This window comes from Terrapene carolina, unplaced genomic scaffold (genome assembly GCF_002925995.2).
Source record: "Terrapene carolina triunguis isolate 2854851 unplaced genomic scaffold, T_m_triunguis-2.0 Scaffold34479, whole genome shotgun sequence".
Classification (NCBI taxonomy): domain Eukaryota; kingdom Metazoa; phylum Chordata; order Testudines; family Emydidae; genus Terrapene; species Terrapene triunguis.
Window position 1 is genome coordinate 11388 of NW_020698830.1, and position 12566 is coordinate 23953.

At 47.0% G+C, this 12566-nt stretch overlaps 1 protein-coding gene across 1 annotated transcript; it reads right to left on the reverse strand.

The window, feature by feature from the left end:
• Nucleotides 1-5760: 5760 nt before the first annotated feature.
• LOC113405134 (GTP-binding protein 8-like) lies at nucleotides 5761-12182 on the reverse strand. The gene is made up of 7 exons (XM_026646227.1): nucleotides 12144-12182; nucleotides 11762-11860; nucleotides 9709-9839; nucleotides 9196-9295; nucleotides 8607-8725; nucleotides 6364-6489; nucleotides 5761-5818 (listed from the first exon to the last, which is right to left on the reverse strand). The coding sequence occupies exons 1-6, from the start codon at nucleotides 12180-12182 to the stop codon at nucleotides 6408-6410; spliced, it is 570 nt and encodes a 189-aa protein (XP_026502012.1). The 3' UTR covers nucleotides 5761-5818; nucleotides 6364-6407.
• Between the last annotated feature and the right edge of the window lie 384 nt (nucleotides 12183-12566).

Below are 12566 nucleotides of genomic sequence, written 5' to 3' on the forward strand. Positions count from 1 at the left end.
TTGGTGAAAGGAAGGAGGGGGGAAGGGTCAATTTCTCCTTGTTTTAACATCCAAGGAGTGTGGATCTGTATTCACCAGGGAATTGGTGAAGGTCTCTCAAGGCTACCCAGGGAAGGGAATTAGCTTTGGGATGGTGGCAGCGGACCAGAACTAAGCTGGTAGTTAAGCTTAGGAGTCCTCATGCAGGCCCCTACATTTGTACCCTAAAGTTCAAAGTGGGGATACAGCCTTGACAACTCCACACCCCACCAGTGTAAACGGAGCTTAAGAATGGGCGATCTTCTGGGAAGGAAACCTTACCCATCAGTAACACTACAGCTATGCCATCTAGTGGGCATTGCTGGACAGATGCAACTTAGTGTGAGAAGTTTATTCCACATCTGTTATGTGCCCCTGAAGAATAGGAGGCTGACACTGAGGGACAAGGTAGGGCCAGATATGCAGCATGTACCTCATTTGCCATGGAAGTTCACTCCTTTATGGTCAGTTGTCATCACATTAGAATTTTGGTTTGTTCCTTGAGAGGTCCACAATGAAGTCTGTGCTAAGCAAGAGAACACAGTGCAAAAAGGAGAGGTAACCTCCACCCCTTTGAAATCCTCAGGCCTTGCTCTCTAAGGGTATGTCTACACTACGAGGTTAATTCGATTTTACTTAAATCGAATATGTGGAATCGATATTGCAAAGTCGAACGTGTGTGTCCACACTAAGGACACACTAAGGACAGTAATTCGACTTTGTGAGTCCACACTAACGGGCGAGCGTCGATATTGGAAGCGGTGCACTGTGGGCAGCTATCCCACAGTTCCCGCAGTCCCCGCTGCCCATCGGAATTCTGGGTCGAGCCGCCAATGCCTTCTGGGTAAAAAAAATTTGTCGTCATCCGTCCGTCACTAACGCCCTCCCTCCCTCCATGAAAGCGCCGGCGGGAAATCAGTTCGCGCACTTTTCTGGTCAGTGACAGCGCGGACGCCACAGCACTGCGATCATGGATCACGCTGCGACCATCGCTGCACTTGTGGCCGTTCTCAACACCTCGCAGCTTATCATACACCTTTCCCTGAGGCAGATGAAGAGTAATCAGGCGAGGAGGCTACGACACCGCCGTGATGGCCTGAAGTCGGAGAGTAGCACAGAGCTGTCAGAAACCACGAGCCCCAGCGCCCAGGACATCACGGTGGCAATGGGGCATGTGGATATCGTGGAACGGCGATTCTGGGCCCGGGAAACAAGCACGGACTGGTGGGACCGTATAGTGCTTCAGGTCTGGGATGAATCCCAGTGGCTGCGAAACTTTCGCATGCGGAAGGGGACTTTCCTCGAACTTTGTGAATTGCTGTCCCCTGCCCTGAAGCGCCAGAATACCAGGATGAGAGCAGCCCTCACAGTTGAGAAGCGAGTGGCCATAGCCCTCTGGAAGCTTGCAACGCCGGACAGCTACCGGTCAGTCGCGAACCACTTTGGTGTGGGCAAATCTACCGTGGGGGTTGTTGTCATGCAAGTAGCCAAGGCAATCGTGAAGGTACTGCTCCCAAAGGTAGTGACCCTGGGAAACGCGCAGGTCATCATAGATGGCTTTGCCGCGATGGGATTCCCAAACTGCGGTGGGGCTATCGATGGGACTCACATCCCTATCCTGGGACCGGACCACCAGGCCAGCCAGTACATCAATAGAAAGGGCTACTTTTCAATGGTGCTGCAAGCACTGGTGGACCATCGGGGACGGTTTACAAACATCTACGTCGGATGGCCGGGCAAGGTTCATGACGCTCGCGTGTTCAGGAACTCTGGTCTGTTTAGACGGCTGCAGGAAGGTATTTACTTCCCAGACCACAAAATAACTCTTGGGGATGTGGAGATGCCTACAGTCATCCTCGGGGACCCAGCCTACCCGCTAATGCCCTGGCTCATGAAGCCCTATACTGGCGCCCTGGACACAGAAAAAGAACTGTTCAACTACCGTCTCAGCAAGTGCAGAATGGTGGTGGAGTGTGCTTTTGGCCGTCTCAAAGGGAGATGGAGAAGCTTACTCACTCGCTGTGATCTCAGTGAAACCAATATCCCCATCGTTATTGCAGCTTGCTGTGTGCTCCACAATCTGTGTGAGAGCAAGGGGGAGACCTTTATGGCGGGGTGGGAGCTAGAGGCAAATAGCCTGGCTGCTGATTACGTCCAGCCAGACAGCCGGGCCATTAGAAGATCCCAGCGGGACGCCCTGTGCATCCGGGAGGCTTTGAAAGCTAGGTTCCTGAGTGAGCAGGGCAACCAGTGACTTTTCAGTTTGTCGACAGAAAAGCTGAATCTGCCCCCGTTTCTTTACCCAGTTCATTTTGACTATCCTCTCCAGTTACATACCCCCTTCACCCCCTTCCCCTTCCCAAAAAATAAAATCATTTCGATTTTATTAATGAACACCGTTGTCTGTATTGCTGTTTTCGCGGGAATATTTTAAACCGGGGACGCAGACTGTGGCGGGGGGCGGGTTCAGTGTTCGGATGCAAATGATGCCTCTAAACTCCCGGAATGACAGGCTCCGCACTGGTGGACTGGTTATTTCAATGGAGCCTGCCAGCACTCCTGGGGGGGACTGTGTGTATGTGTCGGCTATGTGACTTTCTGGCAGGGGGGGTAGGGTTACATATCCCCTGCTGCGTGGATCTGTGAGCCAGGATAAGGACCGCTGCATAAGATCTGTAACTGCCCTCCCCCGCCACAAAGTCACAGAGCAACCCCCCCCCCCCCCCCAGAACATGAAAAACACCTCCCAGACTGACCAGGGTAACCAGTGACTGCACTGTGTATGTGTCCTGATGCTGGACCTGACACCGCCTCTGTACCCTGCTAAAGGTCACTGTCCTGTCCAATTACCAAGCCCCTTCCCCCCCTCCAGACAGACTCTCCCTCAAAAGAACCTGACTGAAACAGTAATGGAGAGAAACAAACATTTTATTGCGAACCAGACATGAAACGTGGGGTGTGAAACTTGGACGGGGGCTTGTGTGAGGTGGGTAGGAAAGGGCTTATGAAATTTTGGGGAATGTCAGCCTTCTAGTGCTAGAGCAGTCTGCAGGGCTTGACTGAAAGTTTTAACGGCCCTTGCCGCCCCTCCTTCTTTGGACTTTGGGTGAGGGGGGTGTGGGACTTGGTGGCGGGTGAGGGCGGTTACAGATAGACTGCAGCGGGGCTCTGTCCTCCTGCCTCCGGTCTTGCAGAACATCCACAAGGCGCCGGAGCGTGTCCGTTTGCTCCCTCATTAGTCCAAGCAGCTTTTCAGTAGCCTGTTGGTCCTCCTGACGCCACCTCTCCTCCCGTTCCATGACTGCTCGGTGCATTTGTGACAAGTTCTCCCTCCACTGTGTCTGCTGGGCTGCCTGGGCTCGGGAGCAGTCCATTAGTTCTGAGAACATGTCTTCACGCGTCTTCTTCTTCCTCCGCCTAATCTGCGCTAGCCTCTGGGAGTGTGCTGACAGGCTGGGTTGGGAGACAGTCGCAGATGTGTCTGTGTGAATTTTAAAAAGGGAGTGAATTCCTGAGACAGATAAATGAAATTGTATACAAAGAACCTAGTCTTTCTCTGTGAACAAGACCATGCACTGAACCTCTCACATGCGCACTCAGGACAAGGTCGAATTTTCGGCCGTCGCCTTCAGTGCCTGTGGACTTGCGGAGGTCTTGGAGTGTTCAGAGAACTGTGGCTGGAGACCTGAACTTCTGGAGCGGGCAATAATGGTAAGCCGCAGACTTGTGGCTGCTTAAAACTCCAGCAGTAGCACTGGCCTCCTTTCACATTGAAAGCAATGCCAGTCTCTGCTGCCAGCAATCAGGACAGCATCAACTCTGCCCCTGTCCCACCCCCTCGCGGCTGTCCCAGGGAAAGATCCCTGTATGCTGCCCCTCTCCCTCCACCGCGTGGCTGTAAAGCAGTCCCAATACTAACATTCCCCTCCCTAATTCAAAGCAGGGCGTCATGAGCGACATCACCCTCCTGAGGATCCCGGACACCCAGAGAGAACGCATGCTGCGGGAAAGCATGCAGAAACCGGGGCCGTATGCCGCCATGCTATGTCGTGCGATGATCCCGGAGTACTTGATTGTGGCGTGGAGGGGACATGTCTGCTACCACGGAGGGCCCACTAAGATCGCCCTACCCCGGAACCTGATCAACAGGCTTGAGCTCTACCTCCACGAGACCTACGAGGAGTTCTCCTACGAGGATTTCTCGTCGATCCCCGGCCACATTGACCGGATTTTCGCGTAGGTGCACTGGGACTTTGGAGTGGAGCGTCTTGGGCCTGGGAATCATGTAGTAACGGACATTGTGAAATTTTTTTAAAATACTTGGGACTAAATTGAGAAGAGCCTAAGACAGAGAAATCATGCAAAACCCATTTGTTACCTTTGTAAATATTCCTGTTTTGTACCTGATTATTTTTTTACTAGTTTACAGAACTTTTATAAATGTACATTGTTAATAGTATAAATATTACCGTTCTGTTTTAAATAAATGTTTACATGTTTACAGCACTTACTGCTTGATCCTTCCCCTGATTCTGTGTCCGGGGTAAGGGATGGGGACGGTTGGTACGGGATCTCGGTAAGGGTGATGAAGAGCTCCTGGCTGTCGGGGAAATCAGCGGTGCCAGCGCTGTCGACTGCCTCGTCCTCCTCATCTCCTTCTTCATCTTCCCCGTCCGCTGTCATGTCCGACGAGGAACCGGCCGCGGACATGATCCCATCCTCGGAGTCCACGGTCAGGGGTGGGGTAGTGGTGGCGGCCGCTCCCAGGATGGAATGCAGTGCCTCGTAGAAACGGGATGTGTGGGGCTGGGATCCGGAGCGTCCGTTAGCCTCTTTGGTTTTTTGGTAGCCTTGTCTCAGCTCCTTGATTTTCACGCGGCACTGCGTTGCATCCCGGCTGTAGCCTCTCTCTGCCATGGCTTTGGAGATCTTCTCGTAGATCTTAGCATTCCTTCTTTTGGAGCGCAGCTCTGAAAGCACGGACTCATCGCCCCACACTGCGATGAGATCCAAGACTTCCCGATCAGTCCATGCTGGGGCCCTCTTTCTATTAGATTGCACGGCCATCTCTGCTGGAGAGCTCTGCATAGTTGCCACTGCTGCTGAGCTCCCCTCGATGTCCAAAGAGGAACTGAGATTCAAACTGCCCAGACAGGAAAATGAAAATGAATTCAAATTTTCCCGGGGGTGTGGCTGGTCAGAGCATCCGAGCTCGGACTGCTGTCCAGAGCGTCAACAGAGTGGTGCACTGTGGGATAGCTCCCGGAGCTATTACCGTCGATTTCCATCCACACCTAGCCTAATTCGATATGGCCATGTCGAATTTAGCGCTACTCCTCTCGTTGGGGAGGATTACAGAAATCGATTTAAAGAGAGCTTTATGTCGAACTAAATGGCTTCCTGGTGTGGACGGGTGCAGGGTTAATTCGATATAACGGCGCTAAAGTCGACATAAAAGCCTAGTGTAGACCAGGCCTAAGGCAATAGAAGCTATGTAAGTACTAATTCTTCCAGCAGAGTGCTCCATTAACAAGTGCTGTCAAAGCAGTCGTCATCTTCTCACCATTCACAAAGTCACAGCTTTTCATCTGCTCTTTCTCCTAGGAACTGATGGGGTAGTGGAGAGCCCTCACAGCTTGTAGCCACTGGTGCTCAATTACATTAGGGTAATTTCCTTTTGGGGCATAGAGTGGAGGTATCACATAACTCCATGCAGCTTATGTACCAGACTTTCTTTTCAGCCATCATCCTCTCATAACTTCTTAAAGGACAGGTCCTTTCCACCTCCAGGTAGGAAGCCCTACAGCAATACAGCAGGAAAGAGTGTTCTTGCTACTTCCTTGTCACCACTAAAGAAAGCATGAAAATTTAGAACTGAACACATACATCAACAAGTTCAAATTCCATAGGGTGACCCTATTCTCATATATTATCTGTATTAAAACAAATTGACTGACAGTCACAGCTGATCAGTGAATAAAGAATGTTGCTATAGCCAGGGCCACATGCACTCTGTTGGCGTTTCTCTTGCTATACCGCTATGTTCTAGCATCTAAGCCTTAATTGTGAAGCAGGCTTTAAATGAAAGCTATCTTCATAACAAGGAAGGGAAACAAGTGGAAGCTTGTTAAAACATAAGCTTCAAAAATCCTTTATTTTTTTGTCAATCTAGTAAATTAATACCAATAAATGCATCTACAAAATCATAGATAACATTCTGCTGCATGAATCACTTAACTTCTTAATGAAAATTTAAGGAAACTTGTTACAAACCCTCAAAATAATTTCACTATTTTATCTTATTTACAAAGCAAAAAGCAAAGTCCAGAGCAATATGGTTGGTACCTGTTGTGCTGGATGAGTAGAATACAACAGGAGAGTTGTGGCTGTCAAGAATTCATCATGGGAAGGTTTCCTGTAACATGGGCTATAAAACACCTCAGCAGGTGGATGCCAGAATACTCTATGGAACTGTAGAAACAAAGATTTACATGTTCAGGTCCTTGCTTCCTTTAAATGCAGGTGCCTAATTCTGCTAAGCTGCCACCGTCCCTTGGAGTAACAGGTAACTTCAAAGTCAGCCAATTGTTTCTGATACATTTTAAAACATCAATAATTTAGTCCCACAACAATCAGGAAATGTATAGTTCCTGCAGCAACTTTAACTCTACCCACTGCACAATCACAGAGTGGAATCAGCAAAAAATGTTATGGTACATCACAGATTCTCTTCACTTAGCTTTGTGTGTAGAAGGAAGTACTTGTCTTTCTGGTGCAAAAATGCAGCTTCACAAGAGTTTGAAATTACAGCTCAGTGGTGCCCTAAACATTTTCTATCCAATGAAATTAGGTGTTAAATTCTTCCATTTAGTTTACTGCTGCAGTAATAACAGAGTTGCTACACTCTGCAGCTGAGGTTTAGAGTTCAGCAACCCTTAGTACAAGTTTAACAACTTCACAAGACATGTTCAAAATAAGGTGATGTTTAATATTTTTACTAGGGCTCTCTGCTGAGATATTTTTTAAACAAGGAAAAAATGTTACATAGGATTTTCCTCAGTTACACACACCACTTAATTTAAATGTCACGGGTCAAATTCTGGCCTATTGACTTCAGTGTCCTAGGATTTCATTTTTGTTTCTCCATAAAGGAGCTACATTTGAACTTTTATCAGGTACAACGTGCTCAGCAATGGAAGCTTGGCTGTGGCTCGTCACTTAATTCAGGATCTCATTATAAAGGGACATTATCATGACAGTTACAAACTGGTGTACTCCTTTACACGTTATCTTACAAAATCCAGTGCTGATCTCCCCAAATTGACAATTGCTCACTGCTCAATATCAAATAAAAAAATTCCGAGCCCATATGATATGAGATAAGGGCGCAGCGACCCCGGAGAGGAGATATGATACTAAAAGCACAGGCTTTGGGTAGTCACTTATACCCATACCAAGTGGCTGTAGAAAATTACACCATGCTGATTTTTGGTAGCCTTTTGCACCGATGTAAGTGACTTCACAAATGCAGAGCAATGGATATTTGGGTTCTATCTCAAACTCTGCTACAACTTTTCTGTGTGTCCTTGGCCAAGTCACTTAGGAGCCTACATCGCTTTGTGGCTCTAGGCCTTAGCATAGTTCTACTCTGAAAACTGACACTGTAAAAGCAGCATTTTGGGGTCCCATGTTTGACACGCTCAACATCAACCTTGCTCTATTTACACAAAGAGATTTTTTAAATTGCCACAGTCTCACCCCAGAAACAGAGTCAAGCTGGGTTCTTTCCAACACATCCACCCCCCGTACAAGATTCTATATGCCAAATTCCATTCAGTTACATTTGTACCACGCAGCTCGGTTCAGTGAGGTGGTACAGATGTAACCAAGGGCAGAGCTGGGCCTGAAATCAGAAACTGGTTACCTGTTCTGCTAATGCTGGATCCAAAACAGAACCCAGCTCCCTCTCCCACAGTTGTACAGGCTCTGCAGGGCTAACCGGAATAAGAACATTGAAGTTAAAGTTACACACAGGCAGCAGAGCCGTTATGTAAGATGCCATTTTTAGCTTGCCCTTTTTCAGAGTAGAACTGCATGTTAGCCTCTCTGCCCATTCCCCCATCTGCAGAGGGGATACTTTGTATACAGTCTTAGCGCAAAGTAGCCTTAATTTGTATTGGGCAGCATAACTGCACATACTATCCTTGGTATGCCTAAGAAAGCCACAACCATTTCAAACCTGGTCCCAAGCTATTGCCCGTACATGGTCTGTTTAAAATGAGTGCGGTAGTCTCAGACAGGCATTCACACCACAAAACCCATCATCATATGTTGTGCCTCTGCTGCCAGTCTCATCTGAAAGACCAAACGAGGAATGGGCCTTGAAAGCTGAACTCTCCTCTCACCTCTTTAGGGGGTTCTCCCTCAGATAGGATGGGATCAGCATGACGGTAACTTGCCCTGACACTGCCCATTGTACCTGTTCTGGGCATAAACAGGAGTTCGGTCTCCCAAACTGTCATACCTTTCAGTGAGTTTGGTGTTTTTCAGGTGCTTAAAATTAAGACATCAGTAGAAGTGAGCTTTACCTGACTGGGAAGAGTTGAGGAAAGCACCCCTGAGTGTGTTTCTCTGCGAAGTCTTGGATCTCCAGTACATTTTTAACCAACAGTCCCTTGGGAGCTTTGTCCATTTTGGTTAACACAAACTGCACAAATCCATAAAGAGAAGATTTAGGGAGCAGGGGGGAAAGAATGTTGCTTTACTGTAAACCTGGAAATGTTGGCCAAGATGTATCACCCTCCCACCGCTTTCAAACTGCTCCATGTCCTATCTAATGGGATACTAGGACATGAATGCTGAGCACCCAGCCTATTAAAATCAGGCCTCTTTAAGGGTGTCAAACTGGGCACCAAAAATAAGGTCAATTTTGAAACTTCAGACCTTTAAAAAAAAAAAAAAAGATTTTCAGGCCTCCCTATACAGTATGAAAAAGAAAAAGGGGGAGGGGAAGGGGGACAATTTTTTTCCCTGTGCAGATCACCTTTAACTCACTGCTAGAGCTCTACTGCTGAGACTCGTCTAGCTGAAGGTACAAAATATTTAGAGAATGCCCTTGAGCCCGGCCAATTTACATTTTTATTTTGGTTCGTGTTTTAAAGAGAAAGTATAACTTACAACGTAAGGGATCCCAAACTCCTCCAACATTTCTATGGCAATGTGGTCTGCTTTCTGAAATCCTACCAAGCTGTCCACTAATAAGAAGGTCCTCTTCAAGCTAACAAAGATACAGATAGTAACACAAGTGAGGGGCAATGCAACAATGGTTGTTTCTACGTTAACTAGCATGAGAACTGAGACGCTTCCTCATAGGATTTAGAGATGGGAAAAGAGAATTAGTCTTATCTAGTTCATCCTGAGAGGAGTCAATACAGGATAGCACCTAAGGGGAATATTTTCCAGTGCTTTGATCCATCCAAGCTTCAAAACAGAACTCAAACAATGGTAATGCCACCACTTCACTCTGGAAGCTATACCGTGGTCTAATACATCCCACCCCATTGTTGGTAATGCCTTCTTGATATCTACACTTAACTCTTCCACCTTTTTATAATCTCCGCAAACATCCCACTGTTCTGATGCACTGTGAGATTGCAGGTAAAACACGACAGCATGCAATGGCTCTCTCACTTCTGATGCTCTTGTAAATAGGCCTCCACCATGTCAGCAAAGTCTTGCGGGGCTCGGTAGCCATAGCCTGGCATGTCCACCAACGTAAAGTATTTCCCCACTTTGAAGAAATTCATTTTCTTTGTGTGGCCCTGGAGAGAGAAAGGTTGGGCTTTATTAAATATTACTAAATGGCCATGGGATTATTTAAAAGGTACTTTATGCCCAACATTAGAAATCTGAGCTGAATATGGACAAGAACCAATAATCTGATGGGCCTAGAAGACTGGAAAGTGTTTTAGATTCATTAGAAACGCTGAATAGACTTTGTAATGTATCCTGGGTAACTGACAAGCTGACTGAATGAGGGAACCACTTCATGGTTTAGTAGAAACAGGATACCATCCCAACAACTGATACACAAGCTTAAGTTTGTCTAAATGTGACTACACAAATCTAGGTAGTTGAGAGGAGGGAGATGCTGTATGAGCCCATGTAGGAGAGTCCAGTAGGCACATGATGTACTGGACTTACATTTTTTGAAATTACAACCCTAGAGCAGTATCAGGGGGTAGCTGCGTTAGTTTGTATCCACAAAAACAACAAGGAGCCTGGTGGCACCTTAAAGACTAACAGATTTATTTGGGCATAAGCTTTCGTGAAGAGGTGTTTTATCCACCAATGCTTATGCCCAAATAAATCTGTTAGCCTTTAAGGTGCCACCAGAACACTAGTACTTACCATACTATTTAGCCATGGTATCAGAAAGGATTTTAGAAAACACTCTACAGCAGTGTTTCTCAGCCAGGGATATGCATACCCCTGGGGGTACGTAGAGGTCTTCCAGGGGTACATCAACCCATCTAGATGTTTGCCTAGTTTTACAACTGGCTACATAAAAAGCACTAACAAAGTCAGTACGAACTCAAATTTCAAACAGACAATGACTTGTTTATCATAGAATATCAGGGTTGGAAGGGACCTCAGGAGGTCATCTAGTTCAACCCCCTGCTCAAAGCAGGACCAATACTGCTCTTTATAGTATACACTGAAATGTAAGTACAATATTTACATTCCAGTTGATGTCTTTTATAACTACACGGTAAAAATGAGAAAGAAAGCAATTTTTCAGTAATAAAAATACAAAAGTGTCACAGCACATTATGTCTGATTTTGTAAGGAAATAGTTTAAGTGAGGTGAAACTTGCAGGTACGCAAGACAAATCAGACTCCTGAAAGGGGTACAGTAGTCTGGAAAGGTGAAGAACCACTGCTTTACGGATCCTGGTCTTCACACATAGCCAGAGAACCTAGACTCTGCCTACGGGAGGTTCTCAGTTTGGGCACCGTGGATGGGAATTGGGGGGGTTGGAATCCTCTCCCCACCTCACATGCTGAAAGCAGGACACAGGATACCTGGGGAGCTGCTCCAGAGCCACCACTGAAGCCTCTGCTGAAGTAGCATCAGTAACACACTCAAAAAGCCTGTGTTGTGAGTGTTTAAGTCAATAGATCTACTGTCACGGCATCACTAGCCATGCCCCCAAGTCTCCCTCTGTGGGTCCATAGGGGGTGGCAACCCCTTGCACAGCCTCCCTGTGGCCTATGCTTCTCTCTGTGTGGAGCAGACTGCGACAGTTCCACTGCTTCAAAGACCTTCCACAGTCATTACTTGAACAGGAGGATTTAGCTCCGAGTGCCAAACTACTCTCAAAAAGTGACTACAAATTAGCTTGGTAGGGCTGTGTTTGTTTTGTCCCAGTGGCTGCACATCAAGTGTGCTCCAATTTATGAGTAATAAGATTCTTTTTTTCCTCCCAACTGCTAGCCCTGCAAACTTACCCTGGGCTCTGAGAGACAAGCTGGGTTCTTTTCACCTCATATTTCCAGTAATAGGACTTTTGCAAATGAACCTTAAAATTTCTGTTGAAGATGCACAAGCCAGAACAGAATCCAGCTTACGCTCCCAGAGCTTTGTGTTACCCCAGCGCTAAGGTTAGCCCTCTTTCTCTCATCTCCCCTGACTGGCAGGAGCTTCCAGTTGAGATGGAGGGAATCCCGTAACGACACTTACTGGAGTTTTTGACACTCGGACATAAACATCGGGAGCCAATGAAAACAAGGCCTTTATTAAGGAGGATTTCCCAACATTGCTTCTGCCCACAAAGCACACCTGGAGAGAGACAGGAGAAAAGAGATACTATTGTTAGTTTTCTCTCCTTCATCCAACCCCACCTGTGCAACAGGAGTGGGTCACTCCTGCAAACCCTCAATTAGTTCTCGTGGCCTTACCACCTTAGACAAGGAAGGATGGTCCAGTGACTACGACACTCACGTAAGTCTTGGGAGCCGAGTTCTAGACCATACCATAGACTTCCCGTGTAAAGCTGAGCAAGTCATGTAGCCTCTTAGTTCCCCATCTGTAAAATGGGTATAACAGCACTTCCCTATCTCACAGGGGTGTCATCATTGAGTGTGAGGTGCTCAGATACCATGGTGCTGGGGGCCATATATGTAACTAAGACTGACTCGCTTTCAAGGGAATGTCTTTGTGCTAGTTGATACCCTCCTATATGAAAAGTCTCAGGAAGGGCCAAGTTAGGTTGAAAACCTAGTACCCCTGACAACATGAAATGTCCATGTAACTGTCCTATCTGTAGGGATAAATATTTTGTTCCCTTTGTAAGGGGCTTAGTCCTTCAACTCTGTAGAAGTCCCAGGATCTGTAAAATCTTGAGACATCTGCAGAAAGCCCAGGCATTAGTCTATTCCTTGGACCCCAGGCTCTTCAGAAGCTGTGCTTCCATCAGTTCCCCTGCCCAGTGTGGACAAAAATGCACCACTTGCTCCGAGGCAATTGACAGTGCAGAGCAGGTTTC

Coding starts and splice junctions, on each gene's coding strand:
- LOC113405134 (XM_026646227.1), bottom strand. CDS start 12,182: ATGGTATCTGAGCACCTCACACTCAATGATGACACCCCT. Junction 9,296..9,708: donor TATTTACAAGAGCATCAGAA/GTGAGAGAGCCA, acceptor TATCTTTGTTAG/CTTGAAGAGGACCTTCTTAT. Junction 8,726..9,195: donor AGTTTGGGATCCCTTACGTT/GTAAGTTATACT, acceptor GGATTTGTGCAG/TTTGTGTTAACCAAAATGGA.